This window comes from Musa acuminata, chromosome BXJ2-4 (assembly GCF_036884655.1).
Source record: "Musa acuminata AAA Group cultivar baxijiao chromosome BXJ2-4, Cavendish_Baxijiao_AAA, whole genome shotgun sequence".
Classification (NCBI taxonomy): domain Eukaryota; kingdom Viridiplantae; phylum Streptophyta; class Magnoliopsida; order Zingiberales; family Musaceae; genus Musa; species Musa acuminata.
In genome coordinates, this window is record NC_088341.1 from 45,194,295 (window position 1) to 45,222,120 (window position 27,826).

General features: G+C 37.4%; 4 protein-coding genes and 1 long non-coding RNA gene across 9 annotated transcripts; 2 read left to right on the forward strand and 3 right to left on the reverse strand.

Annotated features, from left to right (window-relative positions):
• Positions 1–5,881: 5,881 nt before the first annotated feature.
• On the reverse strand, positions 5,882–6,455 carry LOC135611212 (uncharacterized). Its single transcript, XR_010486463.1, has 2 exons — positions 6,315–6,455; positions 5,882–6,097 (listed from the first exon to the last, which is right to left on the reverse strand). It is a non-coding gene; the product is annotated as an uncharacterized LOC135611212 (long non-coding RNA).
• Positions 6,456–7,182: 727 nt separating this feature from the next.
• Positions 7,183–9,846, reverse strand: LOC135611213 (ras-related protein RHN1-like). 2 transcript variants are annotated; one of them, XM_065106698.1, is made up of 8 exons: positions 9,665–9,846; positions 9,511–9,588; positions 9,264–9,431; positions 9,082–9,130; positions 8,926–8,999; positions 8,382–8,475; positions 7,670–7,770; positions 7,183–7,405 (listed from the first exon to the last, which is right to left on the reverse strand). In XM_065106698.1, the coding sequence occupies exons 1-7, from the start codon at positions 9,701–9,703 to the stop codon at positions 7,670–7,672; spliced, it is 603 nt and encodes a 200-aa protein (XP_064962770.1). In that variant the 5' UTR covers positions 9,704–9,846; the 3' UTR covers positions 7,183–7,405. The 2 variants fall into 2 exon arrangements, with proteins under 2 accessions (XP_064962770.1, XP_064962769.1); XM_065106697.1 differs by having other exon boundaries at positions 7,183–7,426; positions 9,665–9,844.
• Positions 9,847–10,040: 194 nt separating this feature from the next.
• LOC135611214 (NADH dehydrogenase [ubiquinone] 1 beta subcomplex subunit 7-like) lies at positions 10,041–13,950 on the forward strand. The gene is made up of 2 exons (XM_065106699.1): positions 10,041–10,495; positions 13,744–13,950. Exon 1 carries the CDS (start codon positions 10,132–10,134, stop codon positions 10,459–10,461), a length of 330 nt encoding a protein of 109 aa, XP_064962771.1. The 5' UTR covers positions 10,041–10,131; the 3' UTR covers positions 10,462–10,495; positions 13,744–13,950.
• Positions 13,951–14,648: 698 nt separating this feature from the next.
• LOC135611215 (protein MULTIPLE CHLOROPLAST DIVISION SITE 1-like) lies at positions 14,649–20,774 on the forward strand. Of its 2 annotated transcripts, none has more exons than XM_065106700.1 (5): positions 14,649–14,794; positions 14,887–15,129; positions 15,988–16,154; positions 19,284–19,671; positions 20,232–20,643. In XM_065106700.1, exons 1-5 carry the CDS (start codon positions 14,738–14,740, stop codon positions 20,406–20,408), a joined length of 1,032 nt encoding a protein of 343 aa, XP_064962772.1. In that variant the 5' UTR covers positions 14,649–14,737; the 3' UTR covers positions 20,409–20,643. The 2 variants fall into 2 exon arrangements, with proteins under 2 accessions (XP_064962772.1, XP_064962773.1); XM_065106701.1 differs by having other exon boundaries at positions 14,650–14,794; positions 20,235–20,774.
• A 2,136-nt stretch (positions 20,775–22,910) lies between these two features.
• LOC103982395 (uncharacterized) lies at positions 22,911–27,658 on the reverse strand. Of its 3 annotated transcripts, XM_065106702.1 has the most exons (7): positions 27,357–27,573; positions 27,167–27,238; positions 25,502–25,562; positions 25,247–25,382; positions 24,718–25,045; positions 24,154–24,282; positions 22,911–23,885 (listed from the first exon to the last, which is right to left on the reverse strand). In XM_065106702.1, exons 2-7 carry the CDS (start codon positions 27,186–27,188, stop codon positions 23,311–23,313), a joined length of 1,251 nt encoding a protein of 416 aa, XP_064962774.1. In that variant the 5' UTR covers positions 27,189–27,238; positions 27,357–27,573; the 3' UTR covers positions 22,911–23,310. The 3 variants fall into 3 exon arrangements, with proteins under 3 accessions (XP_064962774.1, XP_009397589.2, XP_018679787.2); XM_009399314.3 differs by lacking the exon at positions 27,167–27,238 and having other exon boundaries at positions 27,425–27,658; XM_018824242.2 differs by having other exon boundaries at positions 27,167–27,573.
• Positions 27,659–27,826: the final 168 nt, after the last annotated feature.

Genomic DNA, 27,826 nt, shown 5'->3' on the forward strand with positions numbered 1-27,826 from the left:
TGATCCAAGGGAAAGAGCTCCTACTTTCTCCAGGTAACGGGAGAGTCTGTTGGTGACGTCGGTGAGAAGCTCCTTGCGTTCATCTTTTTCGTTTGAGATGAGCCGGTTGAGGTCGCAATACAAGAAGGGTGGACTTGAGGCGAAGACTGTTTTCCATGAGCTTCCATTTGTTTTCGTTGACGTTGGTCAGATGTCCCTCCAAGGCCAGCAGCTCAGAGCCGCAATTCCTGATCCTGTGGGCGCACCCCTTCGATTCCATTCCCTCCTCCCTTTGGTGTTCTTGCTCTTCACCTGAGAGTTGAAGCCAATGAGTAGCTATCACATTGATAAGCCAAATCTGCAAGCAAAATGTCATCTAATCCTACAAGAATGATATCACCAAAAGTAATGATCCGAAGTCAACTATATGGAACCTCAGAGGCATTATACAACATTATAATCAATACAAAAGACATGACCTAATACTACTAACATCAACAACTAACTCAAAGTGTTTGCATGAAAATAAATACTTACAATATTATTAAACCTCTATTTATCTATATCTAAAATCACAAAAGAATAAATTATTAAAATTTTAGGAATTTCAGAATAAAAATCTTAATCTCAAATAACATGAACTATTAATAAATGGGCATCTTACTGAAAAAAAAGAAGAAAGCCTACACAATTGGTTTTTACCAAATAGTACCCCTCACATTTATTTTTTTTCTTATTTGGATGAAAATACCCTCGATATTTTACAAAAATGACTTGATCACATACGCTATTCAAAAATATTAATAATTAATTATAATAAAATTTTCAAAAGATAGAATAAGTGATACCAATCAGCTTAGAATCACTATGACATTAGTATATTTTTCTTCTATTCTTTAAAAATTTTATGAAAATTAATTATTAAAATAGGAATTTTTTAATAATATTTATGATCGAATCATTTAAGTAATAGTATGTGGACAATTTCATCTAAGAATAAAAAAGAGCACCACCAGGTAAAATATCCTTAATAAATCATTAATATTGATTGTATGATCAAATAGGAAAGGGACTGCCATATGATGAAAAGCCAATATACTGATTTTTTTTTTTGGTAAAAGATCCTTATATTAATAAATCATTAATATAAATATATTAAAATAAATTTATAAAAAGAAAATTGTCTATTGATTATATAATAAAGTATGAAAGCATTCCACAATTCAAAATAAATTCCTACTGAATTCACAATGATATCAATGAAATCCTAATATCAAATATTATAAAATATATAAATCAATAAAATTGCATTCATTAAAACAAGTCTTAAATCAAAATCTCAATGAAAGATACTAAATTAGTTATCAAATAATCAAATACAAAACGATTCATAATTCAAAATAAATTTATGCTTCACAATTTCAAATCATCAGAAACTATAAAAAAAATCTTACAAAATCCCTCCAATCTTTATATATGAATCTAATCTTATAATTCATCTACAGAAGTTAAAGAGTGTCATTACCTGTCTAGGAAATATCCGATTTCTCCTCCTACCTTATCTCCGACTTCGCACCCCATCATGATTTGAGAGGAGCAATGAATTCTTTATAGAGGAGGGCATCAGCTTTGTCTTTGCATCCTCTTGAATCAAGAAATCAAGAATTAGCTTAAAGTTATCAAAATATCCCTAATAAAATATGAGTACATTCCACCCCCCTTACAAAAGAAAAAAGAAAAAAAAGATATGCTGCCTCCAAATTCATGAATCATACTTCCACTATATCACTCTATTCTCATATTTTTTTATTTCATCCAAAAGATATATATATATATATATATATATATATATATATATATATATATATATATATATATATATATATATATATATATCCTAGACGAACGTAACATATATAAGAAGATATTTTATTCGATTAGGATGCATCAAATATTTTGGTACTTATGTCATAGTAGTAAATATATCATGTACAAAAGAAAGTTATGAATGGATACATTACATTTATGACGCTTTTGAATCATTTTAGTTTAAAAATAATTTATTAGATATTTTAGATCTTCTGAATCATGAGAAGACACATTGCATTCAATGAGAAATGCTTCGGATAGGGTTGGGTGATATGAGCACAAAAACAAAAAAGGAAAAAAAGTTTACTCGAGTTGCTAATGTTAGAACAAGTGGATAAATGAAGTGGTAGTAAAAAGGTCTCACTTCCAATTTGGAGGACTCGAGTTGAAGCATTAACCGGGGTATTTGGTCACGGGCATTTCATCGGCTGATTGGATTCTGTTGGGCCCACTATTGGTCGGAGATCATGTCGGTCGGACTGAGGCCGGGTCGGGTCCGGTCGTGGGTTGGGTTGGGTTCGTCCTTCAAATGAATTGTCTCAGCTTTCCATTCTTCTTTGTTCTTTTTGCTAGGACCAAGAAAAAGAGAAAGAACTGTGTTTGTGGTTGTAGCTTTGTCAGAGTTTTCGTATGTTTTAATTCTTGTAGTATCACTTACGGCAAAAGCTCTGATTTTGCAGGTTGCGAAACAAGAATTGGGAGTTGCAGGGTGTGAAGCAAGTGGTATTGTTGAATCATTTTCTTCGCGATGATTTTATGAACAAGTCTGTTGGTTTTGGTCCATCTGCATATAATGCGATGATTCTATCTCTTCTAATTTATCTTCATATTTGGTTGGTCATTGAAGTTCATTTAATTCTGGAGTGCCAATTGGTGTTGCAGTCCCTTGAGTGACATCAGTAGCATCTGAAATGGAGACCTTAATTTAGGTGTTCGAGATATTTCAGTTTCTATGAACTATAATGGTAGTTTGCCAATGACATATGTGCATTCAAGAACATGGTATTGTCCACTACGAATCATACCGATGTAGCCAAACATATATAGAAGACTATATTCTCTAGTCGAAAGACCTGAAGCTTTTTGTTGCGGTATTCTTTTATCTTAGACCAGGCAATGGAACAAATGTCCACTATCTTCTCTATTTTGTGCAACTCAAGCAACTACTTCCAGTATGGCACCATCTCAAACATAAAGGGTCTATCTGTTTAATGAAGGTTTTTATTTCATAAAAAAATAGATTATTTTAGCACAATTGGAATATTGTTTCCTTTTCATTTTCTGGTCTACATGTATCGGAATCTTTTCTGCAATTGCTTTTCATGCAATTTGTTGCAGAGTGAAGTTATAGCTACAGAATCTTTTGTGTAATTGTTTTTCATGCAATTTGTTGCAGAGTGGAGTCATAGCTACAGATACAGCAGGAGATGTAGTATTAGATATTGAGAGGCTCAAAGGGTCTTCTAATAGGTGCCTTGGAAACCCAACAATGACAGTGAGCAATCCTATGATACCTAATGCAATTATCCCTGTAATATCATGTAGCTACATGTTGTTACCAAAGTGTTTTAATCTAAGATGTGGATGATGCAACCAAAAAGGTTGTCGTTAAAGGTATGGAATGTGTGTATGGATTAACAACTAATGAAGAAAATAAGATCAAGAGACTAGGAACACACAATTAGCATGGAAATTGAGGTGGTTGATGCTTGTATCTCTGTCTTTGCATATTTGTTTGCATCAAAGATGTAAAAGGACCATTTCATGACATTCCATTGCATGTGATTTTTAGATTTGGCCTACTCTGTAACTTTTGTCTCAAATGTATAGCTTGTTATCCATTTCTGCTAAATATGATACTGTGATGGTGTACTTTAACTTCTTCACCTCAGATTCACTATTCAATTGCTGGTAAGACTCATTTTAGATTGTGAACAATTAATTTGCCATGTCTCAATAGTCCATATCCTAAAGTAGAATTCTTTTTTTCTCTCTCTAATAGCAGCCAGTTCTCACATGGAGCAATTTAAGCAAGCTCTGGTTTCAAAGTTGCAGCCAATATTTCTATTTCAGATGTAGGAGACAGAAGATGTAGGAAGTTTAATCCCAGAAGGGCCATCAATCCCAGGAGAATCCTTCTCCTTTTTGCTTCTTTGTAAGTATCATCTATTACCCTTTTCATGCAATGGTTTTTCCATTGATCAATTGGGATAAGTTTTCGATTTCATTCTATTCCATGTTGTCTTAACATGGTTAATGACTCGGGATTTTGTGGATATTTCAGAAACTTAAAACTTGCTGACAATTAGAAGCTCAAGTATCATGTAAAGGAGTCAGGGTTTTCCGATCGCAACGTTTATCAGCGAAAACTAATAAGATTTAGTACTATTTGGATCATCTGACTAATGGAAGATCCTTGCATGAAAATATAATATATACTATTTCAACTTATGATTCAGACAATTGATTGATGCTTTTAAACATTATTTTGTTGTTGTAAGGTAATGTCTCATTGATCCTTAACACACAATTCATGGTGCCTTCTAAAACATACTACTCATATATTTCCTATGCTGATGATTTCATCATCATGCTGAATGTTTGTCATAACATATACATCATGCTGGTGTTCATTTTCTTTGATGATGGCTTATCCTTGTGTGTGTAGACAACTTATATTTGAGGCTTTTATGTTGTGTATAGTTTGCCTTCATAAGAGATCAGATGCCGTTCCTATCTCCATGACTCATAACTTGTCTTCAGCTTCTGTATCCTAGTAAACATCCACTGTTCATTTCCTGGGCTTGCATGGAGTTTAGGTTGACAGATAAACCACACTGTGGAAAATGCTTGTTTGGCTGCTTTTAATTATTTATATAGTACCTAAAAAGTGACTTTGTTGTTGGTTAAATTCTTACCTGAGACAACAAAAAAATATTGACATGGATCAGAGTAAGAACAATAGAGTAGTAGATTTGTTTCATGAGAATAGTGTAAAATCACTAATATTTGACTACTGCCTACAGGTCTAGCATGGAGACAATGACTCTTATATTTCTCACACTTTCAGTCTATCGGCGACAAAGCTGGGTTTGATACACAGCTTGTCTGTCATTGTTCTCAGGATGATCAACAGTTGATGCAATGGGAGCAGCTCATTCTTGGAATTTGCTACATGAACTTATGAGCCACTAGCAAGTTCTAGAAAAAGGATAGATACCTGCACAGTTTATTCTGAGTCATTTGACATCTTTCATTCTTTTTTTCCCCTCTCTTTTTGCCTTGGAGTGGTTTATTTTTCTGAGATTTTGCAACTTTTGAGGATTTTTATTCTTGAAGAATTGGAAAATGCATTGTTTATATTGTTACAGATATGATTTTAGTAGTTTTACAAAATATTCTAATAAGCTAATGGATATAATTATTTGATTAATATGTTCAATAAAATACTGTTTAACAAAAGAAGTAAGTATAATTAATAGAATGATATACAATATAGTCATTGGCATGTGATGCCAACCAAAGCCCCTTTCCTTGATGCAACAAGAACAAAAGATGAGAATAGGACTGTTCCTCCATAAGTTCTTACTTTCTTCCAGAAATGTAAATGGAAGAAGAGTGTGTCTGAGCAGCATACCCCAATAAGGAAATAGTGATCTGATCTGCACTCTCCATACTATGTACAGGAGACGTGCAGATCCATCCTTCCTTTCGTCAATCTTCTTCCTATGTAGAACAGACAAGATTTCATGCTGCAATAGAACTCCTAAAGATTTTAAGGCAGCCTCTGTCAGACTTCATGAATCGAGGCTTGAGAAGTATGCTGATGGAGGAAAAATTAGCTTTACTGAAAAGAGATTTTTATACCACTACTATTCACCCAAAACAAGCAACAACACACATCGATCCACAGACACAAACATAGAGCACAACGCAGTGTTGACACTCCTCTTATTGGCTACTCCAAACGTAGTCTCCTGCAAGTAGTAGGTCAAGAAAACAAAGGAGAAACCAGGAAGGTCATGGTAAGATGCACGCCAACGTAGTAACGACGGTGATGAGAAACAGGTGGAGGGGCTTCTTCAGCAGGGCTTCCTGCACATGCACCGGCGACGGACGCCCTCGCACTTGCCGTCGGGGAAGCCCTCGCCCTGGCAGACGCTGGCGCAGTTGCTGCTCCTCACGCACGTCCCCTTGAACCTGGTGCTCGCCGACTCGCACGTCCTGCCTTCCACCGCTACCATTTCCTCTGCATGACATTCCCAACAACAGCAGTTCCAGGTTACAACACTTTACATCACAATGCATTCAGATATTTTTGGTCACCAATCTCATAAAGGAAGACAACAGGCAAGTAGATCTCGGTTTGATTTCACGGCAAGTGATTCCAACAGCTTTTATCTCTTGATTAGTCGTCCAAATTCACTGCTAACTTTGTAGTTCTCCAAAAGAAAAAGAAGTCCTACCAGAAGCAATTAGGAGAAGGGAGAGGAGGAGAACGAGGAGCACTGAAGCTTTCTTGGTGGATCCCATCGTCTTCCTCCTCTGTGGCCTCTGGGGTTTGCTTATGACAATAGAGAGGCAGTAGGATGCCATATTTATAGTGGCAATGCTCAGTGCTAGTGCTAGCTGGAAAGGACTTTACCTTCCTTTTCTCTCTTTTCTCTCTTTTCTCCACGTCAATTTGCAGGATAGTTCTGGAGAGTAGTAAGGCCAAACAAACAAGAAAATAAAGGTCGTGCTGACTGGTGAGCACTAATGAGTTCAGTCCAACCAAAACGAAAAGAGAGAAAATACACAAGGTTTGATAAATGTCTAATCTTTTTATTGCAACAAAGTAGAACAAATGTGATTTGTCCACTACTTCACATGCGTCTTTTTATTTTCTGATCCATCTTCACATTAATGTCACTTGGAATTGCACAAGATGTCATGTTTTATTTAAAGCACGTGTTTTTCGTTGAATTAATATTCGATATAACATAATCAGGTGTTTTCTATATATATATATATATATATATATATATATATATATATATATATATATAAACTCAATTTACTTTTCATGTGCAAAAGAGTAGTAGGCAAAAGGATCCAGAGATCTCTATGATCTGTGGTTCGTCCACAGTGAGCTCGTGATATCATTTCATGGATCAGATCGTGTCAGGTCACTTATTGATCGTACCCCACATTGTGTCGTCTGCCGTCTGAACCTGATGGATATCTTCTGCTCAGCCTCATCCTCTACTTGCCAGTTACTTGCAGGCTTGCGGTAAAAACAACTAAAAGTTGGCCACACAATCTGAGCCTAAATAGCTTTTCACCGCAGGCATGTTTTGTGACCCTAAATAGGCTTGTCATTCCAAATTCCATGAAACACACTAATTACATCAGAAAAATTCACAACATGAGTTTGATGAAAACCGCATGACAGAAAATATACAGGGTTCAAAACTAGAGTTGGAATCTTCAAGCAGCTTTCAGTACAGAGGGAAGATGAAACAGAACAATTACATCATCACTCCACAGTTAGAGACAGCCCTCTTCAATTCACTCCCTACAGTAGAATAGCAACAACCTGCAGAGGTGATTTCAATTGATACATAAAGGGCAGACTAATAGGTAAGATAACATGTCACAAATACATGCTGTTGAAACTAATATATTTCATACATATGCAGAAAGCAAAGCAAAGTCTCACCGAAGTCTAATCTTGTTAGTCTAATGTACATACTATGCACCAAACAAACTATATCTACAATCTTTACCCACCTTGTAAGACAAGCCTATTGCACAACGATAAAAAAAACTTGTTTCTTACCTAAGAACAGCATGCTGAAGATTGTGATCTTTCAGCAGGTCTATCTGCAAGAACCATTCCTGCTGGCTGCTGAATTGGCTGAGCACGAGGTAATCTTTTTGCTGTTTCATAAAGAATACCACAAATTTATATTTTACAATGAAAAACAGCTAAGTGTCATTACATAATATAAGATTCAAAGTTCTTAAATTAACCAAAAAAATTAAAAGCAAACTGGCCAAAAACTTCAAAGGAAGTGAGGTTTGGGGAAACTAATACAACAAGAATTACAAAAGCTGAAGTGATAAAGAAGAAAAATACATAAGCCCTGAAAGCTCAAGAAGCTCTGGACTGATATAATCGAACAAATTAGGAGTTGCAGGAATCAAATTACATGATAGGTAAAGTATGATCCTATTAATCAGATCATCTAGTGTAGATCTTATATACGTGCAGCAGGTAGATATTCCAAAATAATGTAGACCATCCTGTTAAGAAAATTTAGTCCGACATAAATAGAAACATGATTCTTATCAGATTAAGTAATATTCAAAATATTAGGATATTTGCTATGTAGATGAATTTTGGACTAGAAGGTATCAGAAATAATCATGAGACTCCCACTCCCACTTAAGGACAGAGTAACTGCTTCATTTCCACCTATGGTTTACCATGTCATACGATTAACAAGCTCACCCTTCCACTGGTAGCATGAAAATACCAAACATCATACCTATTTCATAAAATATGTCATTCACATTGATGGCAGCTTTAGCAGAGGTTTCCATGAAGAAAAGTCCATTCTCTTCAGCATATGCCTGTGCTTCCTGCAATGCAAAAAATCAAAAAAGATGTTTCACATTTCTTCCACACAGGAATTACACCAGCATCTCCAGTCCACAATCTCATGAAAATCTAAACGATCAGTAATAAAATAATGTGTTTTGTATCTGGAGATTTAACTTAATAAAAATAAAAAATAAATTCATCTACAGCCATATTGCCCATTTTCTTGGGTAACCAGACAGGAAAATTATATGTATATTCAAACTCATGAGCTTCCGAATGTATCCAAATGAATCAACCAGCAACTAAGAGTTCATGATGCCTGAGCTTAACTAACTAAGCTAATTGATTTTTGGATTTACCCTCGACATGAAGCCATAGTTTCAGCAAATAATGCAACACATTTAGAATAAATAGTCTACTAACAACCACTAAAGTTGCATTTGACGAAAGGGATCACATTGATGATAAAGTCCATGCGACCAACTTGCCTCTGTCAGAACTTCCCTTTTATCTGCTAAATCACATTTATTTCCAGCAAGAGCAGTCACCATGTTGGGATTACCTACAGTAGAGTATCCACATTAACATAAAAAATCATCAGTAAATCAATTGGCAGAGATCAAGATGTTCCAGCTTTAACAGACCTTGTTTTTGTAGCTCTTGCACCCACTTCTTAGCCCTCTCAAACGATTCCTGAACTCATGGAGATCAAATAGATAAAAAACAAGGACAAGGATTGTAAGTACGTGATAGTTGTAATTTTCAGCCATCTGTCTCCTGAACAAATTGAACTAAATTGAATGAACCAGGATGAGACACCACACACCATCCTGCATATATCATACACAATTATCGCTGCCGCCGCTCCTCTGTAGTACATCGGAGCCAAGCTGTGGTATCTCTCCTGCCCGGCCGTATCCCAAATCTCAAGCTTCACCGTCGCATCGCTCACCGCCAGTGTCTGCGAGAAAAAGGCCGCCCCAATCGTGGATTCCTGCAATCGATCCAAAGACAACGGTATGTCACAAAACCGTCAAATCAAAATCAACAAAACAAAGCGGTGCAACGGGGACCTGGAATTCGAGGAACTGGCCCTTGACGAACCGAAGGACGAGGCTGGACTTCCCGGTGCCCATGTCTCCGAGCAAGACCTAGGTTTCAAGAACATCCAAGTTTTGTATCGGAGAAATCGAGATAAAAGGAGCGGAATTCAGAGGGTTGACTCACGAGCTTGGCGTTCATGCTGTTGTTCCCGATCGTCGCCATGGGAGCTGATGCCAAGGCAAGGAGGGTCCCGACTGGATCGGATGGGATCAAATCAGATCGAACGAATCCTCCTCGCTATTCCTTTTCTCTGGGGAGAACGGAATATGAACGAGGAACGGAAACGGGTGAAAGATGGCAATCACCGCGATGGGATCCTCTGCAGTTATTGTGAGTATGGAACGCAACGGTTTACGCCATTGATAAAGTGGGGCCACATCAGGGACCGGTTCTGATCTGTATTGGACAATCCAATTTACAAATATGTTGGAGAGAATCCACACCAAACAGGAGAACCCAAAGGGTGTTTGGGTTGAGTCGCAGATTCTCGCCGTCAATCGTCATATAGGACCGCAACCGCGCCTCGATTAGAGTCCAAAGGCCAAACCAGAGAGAGATTGAGATCGATAGCAGAGTTTCGAGAGAGAGGAATGGCGGAGGAGGAGGTGAAGCTGGGCTCATCGAAGCCGATGATCGCAACGCAGCAGGAGATGATGTATAATCGGGTGCCTATCTCCTACCGCGACCAGTGCGCCCACCTCCTTATCCCCCTCAATAAGTGCCGCTCCGCGGAGTTCTTCCTGCCGTGGAAGTGCGAATCCGAGCGCCACACCTACGAGAAGTGCGAGTACGAGCTCGTCATGGAGCGCATGCTCCAGATGCAGAAGATCCGCGAATTGGAAGAGAAGAAGAAGAAGGCGAAGCAGGTCCAGGGCGCCGCCGCAGGCATCCCGCTCATCCCCTCCTCCGCCAACGCCTGATCCTCTTCTCCGTTCGCCTTTCCCCTTTCTGATGGTTTGGCTCCGTTTCAAATCCCTCTACTCTTATGCTTTGATTAATCTAAATGCATGATTTTAGGTTCAAGATTCGACTATGGTGGTACATCCTCTTTTGGAGATTTTGATAACGTTGATCCTAAAGAAAAAAGGAGTTAGGATCATTGTCTCTTGCCGATCAAGGTTTAGTTTTGATAATCTGTTCCTCGATTCGGGGTTATTCTAGCAGTTAGCATTTGAGAAAGATTGAATCTTGATGAGTGTTTCGGAATTCTTTTTGTCGCTTCGGTTATTACAAAGCAGAATTTGGTTTGATGATGCATCCCTCTTTTTTGGGATTCGCCTAGTACTGTATATGTGAGAAAGATAGGATCTTTTGGATTTAGAGATGCTGCTTTATTGTTCCTTTGATCTATTGGAATTGATACATCTTTCTTATGGAATAAGGTATGTGTTGGTAATTTTAGATTTATGATAAAGATTTGATTTTGTGGTGGTTAAGCCTTAAGAATAATCAGCTTTAGTAGTATTTATCTTCTCTTACAGGGCCGGGAATTTTTCTTAATTTTAATGTTCTAGCTAATGGGCCATCCAATTGGCTTGCTAATTTTGCTACGACTATGGTTTCCGATTGTATTTGATAGGAGAACATTCCCCCTGACCTGGAAGTTTTGGTGATTGTATAAGAAAAAAATGGCTGATAAAGGCTATGGTGATTGTAATGAATCATGAATGTTTGTTCTGACAACAGTATTACTCATTTTAGTATAACCGAATGGAGCAGGAAGTCTTTGCTGCAATTAAATGATTTCTGCTGTTTAGGTAGTTTCCTGTGTCATGGTGGAAATTATGCTGTATAAGGCTGTAGAGGGAAAATTAACCAATGGCTTTATTGGGGAAAAATATTCTTTTACCGGGTGGTCAGATGTTATATGGATCAGTGAGTCAATGGATCTGACCATAGGGCTAGTGATGCTGATAGAAACTATAGAAGAGAGAAATAAAAACAAGAGAGGAAGGTGGTGATACATTGAAGGTAGGAGAAAAGAAAGCTGAAGAATGAAGGAAGAGAAAGAATAATGATTAAACATTAAAACAATCTTCATCTTAAATAATTGTTCTTAAGAACAAGGACCAGGACCACTTACAAGGACAAATTCAAATTTGTTGGCAAAGATAGAAAAAGGTTGAAGTATTTATTTTTTTCAAACTTCTTGTCACCAAGAGACCAACAAAAAAAGAACATTATTGTGTTATTTATAAAATCATAAGAAGATAAAATAATATTGTCTAGATCAGCTTTTTCATGTATTCCCAGAAGTCTTCTAGACTTTCCATCTTTATGAATGTTTTATCTGACAGTATTATGGTTTGTTTTTTTTCCTAGTATCAAAATCAATAATTTATTACTTGTGAAATTGGATTAATTAAAAATGTATTGCTTTAATTATTTTTGTTTAACTCACCCCCTCATGTGGTCTTTGGCAAAAAGTTATAATTAGATACAAGTTTGGTTCATTGTCATTTCTCTTTTGGTGGAATCTAGAAGACCAATTTAATGTCTTCTTTCATGTTGAAGTATGAAATACAAATTGATTGTGATTATGTACTCATCTTAGTTCTGATTTGCTGAATAAACTATCAAGTTTGTCTCCACTATCCTGAAATTCAGGTGCTTTACATAGATTGCTGTTATATTGAAGTTTGTTCTATTCTCTATTATCTCTTGGCTGCCTCAAGGCCATTAGATGCATTTATTATGGCACAGTGGTTTCATCAACTTGCTTTTTTAGGAAAATGATATGATCACCTTTGAAGAACTGTGTGTTGAGGTTATACTGCACGTTTTGCCAAGTATGCATGTATAACTAGTGAAAAATAAAAAGAGAATATTATAAGGATGAAAGAGAGAAAAAGGAAGGAGGAAGATGGTGATGGTGGTGTATTGGAAACAAGGGTGGCAATAGCGGCTCTTATGAGGAGGCAGAAGCAGTGACAATGCAGCAGGGTAGAGTAGATGGTAGTGGCAGGACGGCAAGGTTGAAGAGGCGAGTTGCAAAGGGAGAGTGAACTGCATGAAAACAGAAAGACAAGAGGAGAGTGATGATGAAGATAGAGAAGGAAAAAAAAGGAAAACACTGGAAGCTATCAAAAACTGTAAAACATAATAGGGGTAAGTGGTAGGCTTATTGTCTTGTACCTCCCAATTTTAACAAGTAAAATTGGGCAGTACACCCAGTAAGGAGCATGGCATGAATCCATATCAGACGAAAACCGATGGTCCATGTGACCAGATCAGGCCAGTAATATTGGTTTGTACCAACCAGGACAATCAGTTTTTTAAGCCCCCTGTTCAATAATTAGTATTTGTTGACTTTGTTACTGTGATATTTTCCCCCAATTTTTATCTGTGACCTATATTATGAACTTTATTAAATACAGTAATAGTGTTTATACGTGACCTATAATTGTGAACTTTATTGTTATCAAAGGGCAATAGTGATCATACCTTAACTAAGCCTAACTTATTGTTAAGACTACAAACATGACAAGTACAATTATAGACAACTAACGGTTCTTGTGGCTTACTTGATAATAGATTAATTTGTCTATCAATAAGTAGACAACTATGTTTTTAGAATCTTCTAAATGATTTTCATCCATTATATGAGATAGTGCATGAAGTGAATAATTGTCTGACTATAACTTAAAGGTTTACTGTATTCAGCTAATTCATTAAAACCTAAATACAATGGTGTTGATGCAGCTGTTGGCACTTGAAAGTCCTGAACTTATGTCATGTTGTCATTGAAAATGAACTGTTTTCATTTGGTTTCCTTCTACATGTTATAAGTACATAGTGCACATAGGTTTTTTGGGAATATTTTCCTACATAAACACATGGATTCTAGAACAGGTGAGCACATCATGGTGCCTTATGAAGTCACTAAAATTGGCGAGACAATTTAGTGTAAGCAATCTAGTCAAGGTGTTTAATATTTAAATTTCCTTCAGACATATTGCCTCCCAAAACAATATTTTCTAGGTCATCAATAGCACAAGCAACTAGTAATAGGTCCTTTATGTACTGAATTATTCTACGCATTGCTTTACTAATTGATGTTTGTTGTTCTCTTGCAACTCGAGTTGACAGGAGTGATTGTTCACATGGTTGCTGGTTCAAAATGGTCATCTTTCTGTATTACATTGGGAATTCATTTGGTCACCATTTCTTCTAACAAATCATTCTCTTTTCTCTTTGGACAGGAGATCAGGATCCACAAAAGGGATTCATGTTGACAACGTCCAAGAACTGAAGTCGTGTTTGTTTCACCAAACTGTGTTGGACTTGTGCTGACTTTATCATGCTTCCTCATATTGTGCATCTTCATTTTAAGTTGAAATAAGGAATTCCTTGACAGACCTTATGGCAACTTATTTTTTGAATCAATAAAAGATACAACCTTGGTACAACTGTGAGGTCACTCCTTTACTTGTTCTTTTAGGATTGACATCTGGCATCAATGGAGGTTTCAAACATTGATTTCATCCTTATTTTGTGGCTTAACAAAACAAATATAAAGTGCATGCTTGAGTCTTGTTTGCATTGTTAAATGGCGCAGCTTTATGGACAATGCCACATTATTTTTGTCGAACAGCTTCTGGAGTCGGAAAGTTCGGATAACTTGAAACAGAGCTCACCAACAAATGGGCACGAAAATGGAGGTTTTGAAGACTCATGGGAGTCTTCACAATATCTATATCTTTTGAGTTTGCAAATGGAATTTTGTGCTTTAAATTTTCTAAATAATTCCTTCATGTGTTCGAGATTTTTAAATCAACTTAAATGTATAATAAAACAACGGGGGATGGAACACTTTTTGATCCTAAAAAGATTTTGTCCTCAAAATAATTCTTCAATAAATGATTTGTATCGTTCACTGTATGATAATGTGACTTACAAGCAAGAAAGAAAATAAAATTATTGTGAATCAAAGGACTTGTAGGAAAAATAATAATTATTATCGGTCAAAAGTCTCGGATAATTGAATAGCTTTAATTATCTATCACATTAATACAAAATGCGAGAAATATAAATGAAGTGGTGAAGACATGTTACTACCGTTTTGTTCCCATTATAAACCGTTATATATGAATTCTGTTATAGATATATAAACCGATTTATAGGACGCTACATTTGCCTCGCGAGAACTCTAACCCAAACCTAATTCGCAAGCTCAGATTTGATGTTGAGGCTGCGATGACATCGATCGCCAACTCCATTTACTTCCTTCCGTTCCAATCCATTTATTCGCAGGTTTATCTCCTTTTCCTTCTTATCGCTGTTCGCTGGCTCGATTTTTCTTGCATTTGGTTGTAGTTTTTTCTACCGCTTCTCTCCGATTGCAGAACCACTTTCGTGATGATAAGGGGTGGAATTCGGCCAATCTATGTTGGTTTCGGTTTGATTCTCCCCGACCGAAATGGAACTGCGGGAGGTCGAGGTGGGTTTTTGCGATAAGGGCCTCAGCCCTTGATTCGGCGGGTAATGACGGCCCAAGTGTGCCGGTCGATGGAAAAGGACTGGATTGGGAGAGGAGAATCAATTCGTTTAGGGATATGGTTAATGCATTGCCTCCTGCAACCCTTGTTGTGAGTTCTTGTTTTCCCTTTGCTTTTGTCTTCTTTCGTTTGCGTCAGGTGATGAATCCGCAAGTTTATGCCTTAATATATGACGTCCTTGGAAATTTATAGTCACTATGTTCCATAATGGGACAACTAAAATCAGACTGGAACTTCATTTCTCAAGAAAAAATAACAGCTTTGTAACCTAAATTTTTTTCCTTTTTTCCGTGGAAATGTGGACGCTCCAAAAGATTTGTGAAAATGTGGAGTGATTTTCAGCTAGTCAAATTAAGAGGTGCTTGAAATTTCTGAGAAAAAGTCGTACGTTCTTTTCTAATTTTTTTCTTGAATCATCTGTTGTATCATCTAGACAGCTAATTAACCAAATAAATGTTTCTCCATAACTATTTAGTTTTTGTTTCGCTTTACTGCTTTACCAAGAAGACCATATCTATATTTAGTTGAACTTTCAACTTTGTACATATGATTCCTCATTCTATTTTCTTCTGCACCAACTTTTTTGGCTAATGTTACGTTGTTTTGCTGTAGTTGTCTTATCGATGTGCCTAAATACTCATGTGTATCCTTACAGTATTTTTTGTACATAAATACTAATTTGTAAAAGTATCTTAAAGAAAAGCTTGACTTGTTATCCCTTCTCATTATTTTGAATTTACTTAAAACCTAAAAGGACACCTTTATTAATGTTATGTAAAATATTTTTATGAGACATCTTTGCACGAATAACTTGCTGGCTTCAAAACTTCAAATGTATGTACAGATCCTGCAGTGTTTTGCATTGTGAAGAGGACCATAAATGACCTTGTATTTCATTTTTTTTTCTGTGATGTCTCACATTATGTACTGATAGTTTCCTCATTTCAGTTCAAAGGAACTACCCCTTCAAAATCTGTGTTAATTTTATCTATTGCAATTGCAATTTTAGCAATTGCTGCAAGGAGGATCATGCTTAAAAAAAAGGATCATAGTTATCAAGGTTCTGTAGCTGATCTTGTGAGAAGAGGCCAGCTAAGATCGGATAGGAGAGGCATGTAAGTACTGTGTTTTAATATATTTCTTTTTATTGTAATATGCATTAATTGTCATGTTATGACATGTTCTGAAATTGTATTTGCTATATTACTGACTTTGTAGCTCAAGTCATATTTGGTCATAGTCATAGGTGGTTACAATTCTGTTTACATATTACTCCCTGTAGTTATCTAAGATTAGCATTCTAGTCTGTATACTTTAAAAAGTAGCATTGGGATCCTTACACTTACGAAAGTGAAACATTCAACCTCAATTCTCCTCACGTCGTTAATTTTGACGTGAATGAAAAGGGTAAAAAAAATAATTTCATAGACAGTAGACCATTAGCGACATCAGGGGCATGCAAGGCCGGCAATGCCGGTGGCGCACGAGGTCAGTGCCCAGATCTCCTTTGTAACACCACCCTAGTGCGTCGACCTCACGTCGTCTTCCCATACCACATCCCGCGTCGCAACAAGCAAAGGCTCCAACTTGGCATGCCTCCCGTCGATTCCGTCGCCAGCCCCATCGGTAAAATCCGCACCGCAGTGCGGAGTGCGGCCACCTCCCCTGCCTCCACCTCCACCGTCGCCAACGCTAGGGTCTAGGTCGGCGGTAGCAAGCGTGAGGCGGGTGCCGGAGGTGGTGGAATTCTACCACTCCCTTATGCGATAGGACTCTAGGAGGGAGTCCTGTGGTGGGGTGCAGGAGGCACCTCCCGCTGTCGCATCCGTCTCCAACGCGCCCAACATGATCGACGAGATCGAGAACTGCTTCACGCATCTCCTCGCTGTAAGTCCCATTCCCCTTTCCCCTTGTGCGCCATCGGCCTCACGTGCTACTGGCATTGTCGGCCTTGCGTGCCACTGACGTCGTTGGTGATCTGATCTACTGTGTGCAGGGTAGGAAAGTAGAAGTTTCTATAAAATTAATTTTTAGTTTTTACCTTTTCCATTCATGACAAAATTAACAACATTAGAAGAATCGGGGTTAAATGTTTTACTTTCGTAAGTTTAGGGATCCTAATGCTACTTTTTAAAATATGAGGATCAATATACTAATCCTAAGTAACCATAGGGGTAATCTATAATCAGTGATTTAAAAAGCGTTAGGTGCCAAAAGGCACTAAGGTCTAAAAACGCTCGAGGCGTTAGGCGCTTGCCCGAGCGAAGCGAGGTCATCTAAAATATTAAAATATAAAAAAATTTAATATGTTGAAATATTAAAAATATTAAAATATAAAAAAAAATATTTTAATATTTTAAAATGTTCTCTACTGTTAACAGTAGAGTGTGAGAAAGAGACCGAGGTGAGAAGCTGAGTCACGATGAGAACTAAGTCGCGGATAGAAGGCTGCTATCTGAGAGCAACGATAGCAGGTGGTAGAGGAGAGTAGCGATAGTAGCAATGGGCAACAGCGAAGAGCAGCAGAGCAGCGACAACAGTAGCAGAGAGCAACGACTGTGGCAGTGACAACGGGCGGTAGCGGAGAGCAGCGGCAGTAGCAATGACAGTAGAGAGAGGCAGCAGAGAGGAGCAGCAGTGGAGAGAGGCAACGGTAGTGGCAGCAAAGAGTAGCGCCAATGGCAGCGAAGAGCAGCGACAACGGCAGCAGAGAGGAAATGTCGACGGCGGAATCACGAGTAGGATTGGGGTTGGAGGGAAGTCGCGAGGGGGAGGCTACGAACCAACTAACGCAAATGCGATCGAACCTGACCTAAAATGCTGGTTCGGTCGCCTGGTTTAAATCGGGCACTCGCCCGACGCCTAGGCTCAAGCGAGCGCCCAGGCGGCGCCTCTTTTAAGCACATCGCCTGGATATTAAATGAGGTGCTCGGGCCTTGCCTCGTCTCGCCTGAGCGCTTAGGCGAGTGCCCGAGCGCCTTATGAAATCACTATTTGTAATTACCTTGTTATTTACAACTATACGAAGTTTAGTATGCAAAATGCATTGGGCATCCTTCATTGTGCCTAATGACCTCTATGATTGAGGGCACATATGAGTTACGAAACTGTATTCAGATAATTGAATACTGAATCATAATTATTAAAAGAATTAGAGAACAACGGAAATTTAAGGAAGTGTTTTATGTTTTAATGAATCACATCAAACATATTGATTACTTCTTTAAAATAGTATTGATGAATCATAGTAGAGCTAAAAATGAGCAGTTGTTAGGAACAAATGTGCAAATTTTCATATGCTAATTGAAGAAATGGGAGAGTGTTGCAATGGAAAAGGTTGATGGAGAAAAACAGGCAGAATTACTTGATAGGTATAGTCTGTCAATTGTCAAATTCTTTTCAAAATTTAGTTTATCCCTACTACCATCCGACATCATCTCAATCAGTCTCAATTATCATTCTTTACCAAGTTTCAGGGCAATAATTAGGTCTGCTGAAGCAACATCAGCTGTAATTTTTCTTTTTGAAAATAAAGACTTGGATTACTCACTTCAAATCAGTGACAAAAAGGGTTGGATAGAGGACCACTGTCCCTTGCATCCCAAAATGAGTGACATTGCATATATCAGCTTCACTGAATGTACATTCCAGCAAAGTGATTGTGGTGTCTTCATATATGACTTATATGGTGTCCCCTGCCAATTGCATCCATATGTGCAGTCTAGGCATCTGATTTTTGGAACAATGAGGTGGTTTTATTGTGAAGAACTTAGTGTGTCTCTTATTAGATAAATCCTTTAACCTATATAAACAACAGTGACAAATGGACAGTTAGGATAGCTAAAAGTTGTCCTTGATTTCCAAGTCAAAATGTTCCTAAACTCTTAGAAGTAACTTTCTGGTTTAAGCATATATTTTTTTGTGGTAATTAGGATAATTATTTTTCTAATTTCTGTTTTTAAATATCTCAAATAAGATGATGCTGCCCTGTGTTTCCTCAAAGTAACCTTGCACCAAGATTCTAGTTTAAGCATAACTTATGTGGTGATTAGAACTTTTAAAATTCATGTTTTTGAATATTAAAAAGAAGATGATGTTGTAGTGCTTTTCTCAGAAAACCCAGCTTCTCTTGACAAACTAACCATCTTTTGTATATGAATCAAATACTTATGTTTCTATTAAGTTTGTTTTGGAACCAAAAGTTATCAATTAAACATACTTATTTTAAAGCTTCCATCTAACAGCTCAAAGCCAATGAAGTATGATGATCCTTTCAATAATCCATTCGTGAAGATTGATAAAAGTAGTTCAACTGTTGAAATGTTTGGGAAGCTTTATCGCCTGGCTCCAGTAACCCTTACCACAGAGCAAAAATCGGTACATCAGAAGAGGAGATCACGTGTGTATCAGTGGAAGAGACCAACAGTATTTCTAAAAGAAGGTGATTCTATACCACCTGATATTGACCCTGATACAGTCAGGTGGATTCCAGCCAATCACCCATTTGCGACAACCGTAAGCGATATTGATGAGGACTTGGCTCAAAATAATGTATATCAAAAAGATGGTGTTCCTTTTCGTGTTAAAGCTGAGCATGAAGCCATGCAGAAAAAGCTGCAGGCTTTACAAAATGTAAGTATTTGTTTTGGCATGTGAAATGAATGACTTCGAATATTCCAAAATTCCATCATAAAATATAGCTTTATCAAGCTATTGGGTGTTGGTAAATGAACAATAATGGTCAAATGTTAAATGTGTCAGAATGGGCCATATGATTTTTTTCTGGTCGTATATAATGCTTTGCAATAATTATGGGCCATCGGACCAAAACCTCCAGATTCTCATCTCCCATAGTTTGGTTTTTCTATATCATGAAGAATCATTTAGATTGTTGACTATCCATCTTCTAGTTCATCAGCTATTTGTTTTGGTTCCTACCATCTTTTCCTTATGATTGCACTTGCTGGAATGTCTTGGTTCTGTGAGACAATCATTCTGAAGCTTTTTATATGAATAAAACAGCATCCCAACTTTATCCTTTTCTTGGTGATTTATAATGAAAGTGCTTGACATTGTTCTAGTTCATTGTCATGTTTCATAGTTAGCATCTTTCTGATTTATTTGATCTGTTTAAAGGTCTAGTTTGGCTACACCATACTGTGCTAATCCTGCATTTCTGCATGCTACTTTAGCAGGAGCAAAGGTTTAATGAAGTGGCCATCAATCTTAATAACATCCGTGATTTCGAGCGACCATCACAGTCAGTGAAGCCACACGAACAGCTGGAGCAGGATTCTTCTATTTATCAGCAGAACAGCCCCATCAATGAAGGGGTTGATTCCTCAGCTGATAATCATCAGAGGAATTGAGCAAATAGTCAGTTATATGTTGTTTACCAGTTGTTAGAACCTTTATGGCCAGAAGATTGAAGAATTACAGCGTTTTTACAGCAGAAGCCAAGGGTTTGAACTAAGCTTCTTGATTTCGTATTAACAGAAAAGTTGTAAATATAAGTTCAAAATTTTGTATCCAGTTTGTCCAGTGAATGCACAAAACCAAGTTTGTCTTGAAGAAGCAGCCATTCGGCCTCAACTTTGTACAAAATATTTGCCAACTTAGCTGCTGTGGTGGTTTTATTTTCTGGTAGAATTTTCCAGATTAGAGGTTTCAAATCCAATCGTGTACTGCATCTAAATGAAGTGAAATATCCATCTCGATGTGTAGTTTGTACTCTATATTATGATTGTTAACTTGGTGCTTTACACTGTTTTAACAATGGTTACACGGGTGTCAGCCCATGTATTGAAAATTTTTCTGTCAGATCTGTCTGAGTGTAATTTTTAATCTAAATTGCTAAAGTTACTAAATAGTTATTTGTTATGCATAGTACTTTGGATAAATTTTTTGAAAAAGTTACTAAATAGTTATTTGTTATGCTGCTGTGGTGGTTTTATTTTTTTTGAAAGATAAGATTACTCTTGATCTCTCTTCGTGTGACTAACACTTCCATCTATGAAGCCCCTCAAGGCCTTATCACCTTCATGTGACTATTACTTCCATCCATGAGGCCTTTCTCTATGTAGCGGCTAGTAGTTCCTATTGTGCTCCAAGATTGGGGTATAATGAAAAGAGACCAGCATCGACGAGAGAAAAACAATAGGAGAGTTGACAAGAGCCTCACACTTACTTCCCCCACTATGGGTGCTCAAAAGAGGGCGATGACGATAAAGGTGGTCACGAAAAGGGTGAGGCAGAGTGAGAATGGAGGCAGATGAGATTGAAGATGAATACGATAGACGAAGGACGGTGGGACGAAGGCAACAGACGAAGACTGATGGAGGAAGGCCTAGGTAAGACTGATGGGGAAGGCCCAGGTAATATTATCTTTTTTTAAATAAGAAACCTCTGTAAGAATAAATAAAAAAAAGAAACCCTCTACGATGAAAAATAAAAACTTAAGATTTTTTAAAAATATATCCTTTATTTATTGGATTATCTATTAGCCTTATTTATCATGTCAAATAGTTGCCAATAAAATATTTTTTCAGTAAAATTTATAGAATTAGTCATTATATTTATTTATACCTATTGAGGGAATAAGTTGTTGATGTCTTGGTCAACCCCAAGTGGTCTAGACCCATATACACAAGGTTGTCCCAAATATCTCCAAGGTGAAAACATCGAGCTTTCAAGGTACCACTTGTACGAAGACGGAAGTCACAAGAGGTTTCCCAACTAGGTCCCTCAAATATCTAAGTTAATAACCCGAGGTATATAAGTGTAGATAAGTGTTAAAAAATGGTAACTCCCCTTTTCATTGTATTGAAGATAAGGCTTTATGCCTAGTTGTAAAGAGACAAAATATTTCATGAAATATTCTTAGGGGTGACGAGGAAAGCAGGTGGCTCGAGGTTATTCTTAGGGTGAGAGACCCGAGTCATTGAATAAACGTCAATATCACATCGATGTTTATGTCGAGGTAGATGCGTCCATATGCAAAAAAGAATAACTACTGCCTCCCTTAAGTGAAAGTACTATGGTTGTTGAACCCTTGGGTGAAAGAACTAGGTCAAAAGTGGAGCAACGATCTGTGCCGTGCCCATTAGCATCTGCAATGCCAATTAGAACATCTCAACGAGGGCGAATAAGTGGCTCAGGGTCATCTCTAAGGGTGAGAGACCCAAGTCGTTGAATAAATGTCAATATCGTATCGACATTTGCATCAAGATGGATGCGTCCATATGCGAAAAGGGTGGCTACTACCATCCTTGAGTGAAAGTACTATGTATCAAGGGCAAAGCCTCTTTCCTCGAGCGTTCAGTCGACGAGCGATCATTCCTATGACATTGGGCCCTCTTTCTAATGCCAAAATTATCAAGGAAAGAAGTTATTGACGTCTTTGGTCAACTCAACATGGTCTAAACCCGTATGTACAGGATTGTCCGAGGTGGAAACGGTAAGCTCCCGAGGTGCCACCTACATGAAGATCGAGATCAAGAGATATTTTCTAATCCGATCTCTGTAACATCCAAGTCAGTAACCCGAAATATATGAATGTATGCACGAGTGGTAAAAAAAATGTAATGCTCATTTACATTATGTTAATAATGAGCTTTTATACCCAGTCATATAAAAATATTATACAAAGAGGCAATCTCTAATCTAATCGTCTCCAAAGCCTCTTGGCTTCTTATCCATGTTCTTCATCTTCTCTTTTCACCCGGAATATCACGTGAGAATCGCATATTAAATAAAGATTGACCGACAAAATACTCACTACCAATACCATAACTTTGTTTCTTATCAATTATTCGAGATCAACTATTACATACAAATATTCCAATTGAATAAGTATGATATTCACTTTCAACTAATGATCGATAACAAGACATTATTCATTGATTGAATACAATGAGATCTACTATTGCTGATATAAGTTTCAGTTATTCGGGATCAACTACTAAATACAAACATTCCAATTCAAGTTGCCTATTCCCCTACTTCAAAACGTGTAATACTGGAGACACATGAAAGAGAGGATCAAGGGAAACCATATCGCACCACCACTATCAAAGAAACAAAGCCAACGTTGAAGGAGACAAATTCACAAGCCATTAACCAAGGATCAACAATCAATGAAACCCCTTAGGACATAAGATGGGCTTGACATAACAGCTGCAGTAGATAACCCCAGCACCGGCATCGTTAACCATCTTCAAGATGATACATTTGATTGTGTGAGCATTTGGAAAACCTAACCATTTCGCAACATTATAACCCATTTTCATCATCACTGACATCTCCAAACATGGCAGCCATTTTCATAGCTAGGTTTGCAGCCATTTCTCTCCTTTGAAAATCAGGCATCAGCCTCAAGTTGTCTCGCATGTTACCGATCTCAAACATTAGCCTTTCTAGATCATCCAGACCATAATGTGCATCTTCATCCAAATCGTTGATGTTGACTACATCAGATCCGAGCTCTTCTTGCTCCTCAAAATTTGATCCTGGTTTCTGTTCTACAGATATTTCTCCCTCTTGCTTCCCTCCTAGGTTCTCGACAATGTTGATTTCTGCACTAGGCTCATGTATTACAATTCCTCTTTCTAAGGCAGAAGTATTAGGAAAAACACTAGGGATGCCAGGAGCCAGAGTCGATGATGAGGTTTCAACTTCTGCTTCATGAATATTAGACATTTCATGTTTTGGGTCTTGATTGATCCCATCTGCTGTTTCATTATGCATTCTCGTCACAACGGCATCACTATAGTCATTCCACTCTTCATCAGAACCATGAGACAAAGCCTCATATTCGATCTCATACTCTGATTCATCATCTGTGGACTCTGCCATAGGCAAGGATACAAAATGAGAAACTAAGAATTTAAATTAGATCATACAGAAAAATATGGCTGAAATGATCAGAAACAACGGTCGACCGATTGGAAGGGTTACAAACAATAAATAATTAATAGACATTACAGTGGAATGACATCCAGTGTCGGCCTAGGATATGACTACAAGGAATCTAACAGCAAATGTCAATACCAATCAAGATTTAGTTTGGTTTAAGTTTGTTAAAAATATGAAAAATAGTACGGTCAGTTTCTTCACCTTCTTTCTCAACTAAGGATGGATTTATTATTTTGTTTCCAGATTTCAGGATCATTCCAGGCCACATATGAGCAGACAGAGCTCCATACAACCGATCTACACCTTGCATATCACCATCAACTGAAAGACCTGACAATGCACATATTGCAATATTCCATTACCAGATTATTATAAAATGTGACATGGACATAAAAGAAGCATAATGTAGAAGCCAATTATATAGACATGTAATGGCATGAGAGATCACTTGATAGTCTTGAAGCCAAAAGGGCAAAATCGTACAAGTATGATGCACAATACAAATTTGCATTTTTCTTGTTAAGTGTAGTCCCTATCCTTCAAGATAGAAAATATAACAGAACTAAGCTAAAAGTTCCAGGGGGCAAAAAAATTCATTAACTTCAATTTCAAGTGTACTGAATGATTGTATGCAACAGCCAAGTATTAACAAAATTTTTCAAGGCAACATATGAGATAAGCAACAAACCCATATTGCTAATGTGCACCCTAGAACATGAATCTAGCAAATATTTGAAATTTAAGGTACAAAGGGGGTAAACTTACATTTATCAAAGTCAGCATTTGAGGCACAAGCTTCAATATACTCTATATTATGTTCGATGCACCAGTCTAGACAAGACTTTCTAATTTCCAAAGATGGTTCTTCATTCTCCAGTAAGCTACAAGCCTCAGTCTCATCAATCCCATAATCTACATACTCAGGGTGGGGATCACTACTGGACTCTCCACATTTCTGCATGCATCTTCTATACTCTGTATGGGCATAGTGACCAGTCACAAGATCTGCCTTGTTTCCTATGCATAGTAATATTTCAAACTTTTTAATATCAGTTTTGGCAACCCAATCTTGGAGGGCAACAAAAGAGGACTCCTGCAGATAAACCAAAGAAGGCAGAGTAAATTAGCCAATAACAAACTCATGCATGCTTCATACTGATTTGTAAAAATTAATGGAAATCTGAGCACACACACAAGAGGACAAAACATAGTCTAATTTCAAATATCAAGCCTGTCAAAACATAAAAATAAAGACAAACTATCAAAATTAAAAAGCATAGATTGTGTTTCGAACATCATTCATGTCAAAAACCATCACTAAGGCATCCAGCTGCTTAGAAATAGGCAATGATCTAAATGAGAACTCTTCATCAAGATGAGCTGTCCATATAGAGAGATCAGCAGTGTAATATTTAGTGTCAATCGTCCACCTAGCAAAATAATCAAAGCATAAAAAGTTAAAATGTATAAGAATAACATTTCAACATCAACAATTTCATGAGAAGACAGCAAAGTAGAATAGTTTATTATTAACATGCATATTACATACCCTTGACAAAGGACCCCTGTTGACAAGTCAGATGTGTCTGGAAACTCAATTGAAAGCAATCCTGCAGTTAATGAAGACAACATCCAATGAGACACAAGAACCAAGAGAAAATAATTGGAGTTAAGCTGCTTGACAAGGTAACAAACAATAAGAAACATGTTTATTCAAGTTCACAAAGAAAAATATCCCTTTAAAGTTTGAACATGACGAATTTATGCACGGGATTTAAACTACCAACTAATTGAGACCTCCATCTCTCTCTTGGGCTACAATTGGATATTAAGACGCTATAATACATATGAAGCTACTTAAAAGGATCAGCTGGCTCATAAAATGTTATAATATTTGATAATTCTTAAGAGCTAGACGCAACAACTATGCATAAGCTGTTACATGAAACACTTCTAAAATCAAGATTCTTGAAGGCTACATACAACAAGTTTATAAACAGTGTTATATTAGAAATCAACTTTCATAACTCTGATCATTATGCATTAATGTGTGGCCATCAAGTATATAACACAAATTCAGAGTTCAGAAAAACTGTAAGAACTTTCTCCGAACAGTCTCGATAATGTAGACATTCTATGAATGATAATGAGATGCCTAAAGGCAGAGATCCATATAAGCTTGAAGACCATGAATGACCTATTTTAAATGGGTTCAAATCATCCAAATAAGATACAATGTAAAGAGTTTCTATGCATTTTTCTCTAATCATAAAAGAAGCAAGAACAGCCCTACTAACTTTGCAATCATAGGAACATAGCAATAAGTTCAACTTATGTTCTCTATTAGTTTACCAGATGCAACTGAAAGCACAATGCATAAATTTTCCCACTGAAAGTCTAATATACACCCAGGTGTAGTAAAACTATGTTGATAGAAAACATGCAGGCCAGTCTTCCATCTTCGAAAGGAATAAAAGAAAAAAACTACAAGCAAAAAAATTGAACACATTCTGTTGTTTCAGATAATGAAATGACCATGAACAGATTCCCTTTAAGATTAACAATGAATATGTTCCATTTGTTCATCTATGAAAGCAACCATAAGCATTATGACTGGAGATCAATGTCTACAATTCAAAACATATTGTAAATTTCATGATTTAAAGAGAGCCAACATGATGAATCAACCATAATGCGAAGTAATATGAAGAGATCAGGAAGTGCACAAAGGCATTGAGACAAATTCTCTGATACTGTTCTCGAGTTGTACATATTAAGTGTTATTTTCAGCCATCACAATTTTGAGGTACCATAATAAAAGAAGAGATACAATCAAGTTTTCTGAAGGCACTTGATAAGCTTAACCAATATACAGGATTAGGTGAAGAAAACAAAGTCCGTAGCAAGTATTTAGTAGGTACTTCACACAGATTAGCATCGGAAATAAGATTAATTCGCAAGAGGTTATATGTGCTGCATGATCATCAAGGTATCAAAACTTATTTACAGTTTGGATTTATAACTTCAGAGGGGCTTGTCGTACAACCAAATAGGAAGGTTCAATGCATACTGAATAGATTGAACTTACGCTACAAATAACAAATGAGGGATCTGGATACAGCCGAAAGTTAAGAGAAAAAAGAAAGGCTGGAAGAGACCCACAACCAAATTTGACAACACAATGAATCCAGAAATAAAAAACATATTGAACTACCACATAACGAGGTGCCGATCATTCACAAATGTTCCTGAAAATTTCCCCCTTTCACGAGTATCGATAGACAACCTAAAAAAAGAGCAACTTCACCGGAATCTTAGTAGCAACCGAAGTAAACGGAGAGAAGAGATCATTTCATATGGTCGATTACATAGACTGGTAGACGGATCGAACGTGGACAACTTACAGCAACAAGAGAAGATCGAAAGATGGTTGCAAAGAAATAGTGGCAGGCAGGGAGAGACGGGTACGAACGCGAAAGGAGGGTTCTTTTCCCAACGTTTGGGGAACCGACGAGGAGAACCCCTGGCCGGGTCTCGAGGGACCCCGAGCCGCCACCGCTACCGCCGCCGTTGTCCGCCGCCGCCATAGATCCACAGCCAACACGTAGAACTCCAACCCTAAGCCTCGGTGGCGCGCAGCAACGAGCACGAGAGAGAGAACGGGGTGGGAGGGGGCTGAGATCGATCTTTTCTATTTGGACCCCAAAAGAAAAACCTACAAGAAAAATAAAAGGATCAAATTTTACGTGAATCTTAAAGCACTCAACGACATCCAAAGTGAAACCGAGGAGAATATTTTCACGCGAATCTTAAAGCAGTCGACGAAAATTTGCGCTAATCATAAAGCACTCGACGACTTGCACTGTCTCGTCGT

Bases quoted from the DNA above. Each gene is read 5' to 3' on its own strand.
- LOC135611213 (XM_065106698.1), bottom strand. From the start codon at position 9,703: ATGGCGACGATCGGGAACAACAGCATGAACGCCAAGCTC. The intron at 9,432-9,510 runs GTCCCCGTTGCA...GATCGATTGCAG, and splicing joins GCCAGTTCCTCGAATTCCAG to GAATCCACGATTGGGGCGGC. The intron at 8,476-8,925 runs GCAAGTTGGTCG...TTTGCATTGCAG, and splicing joins AAAGGGAAGTTCTGACAGAG to GAAGCACAGGCATATGCTGA.
- LOC135611214 (XM_065106699.1), top strand. From the start codon at position 10,132: ATGGCGGAGGAGGAGGTGAAGCTGGGCTCATCGAAGCCGATGATCGCA.
- LOC135611215 (XM_065106700.1), top strand. From the start codon at position 14,738: ATGACATCGATCGCCAACTCCATTTACTTCCTTCCGTTCCAATCCATT. The intron at 14,795-14,886 runs GTTTATCTCCTT...CTCCGATTGCAG, and splicing joins TCCAATCCATTTATTCGCAG to AACCACTTTCGTGATGATAA. The intron at 16,155-19,283 runs GTAAGTACTGTG...TCCATCTAACAG, and splicing joins AGATCGGATAGGAGAGGCAT to CTCAAAGCCAATGAAGTATG.
- LOC103982395 (XM_009399314.3), bottom strand. From the start codon at position 27,539: ATGGCGGCGGCGGACAACGGCGGCGGTAGCGGTGGCGGCTCGGGGTCC. The intron at 25,563-27,424 runs GTTCGTACCCGT...CATTAACTGCAG, and splicing joins GAAAAGAACCCTCCTTTCGC to GATTGCTTTCAATTGAGTTT. The intron at 25,046-25,246 runs GTTCGAAACACA...GTTTATCTGCAG, and splicing joins TGGTTTTTGACATGAATGAT to GAGTCCTCTTTTGTTGCCCT.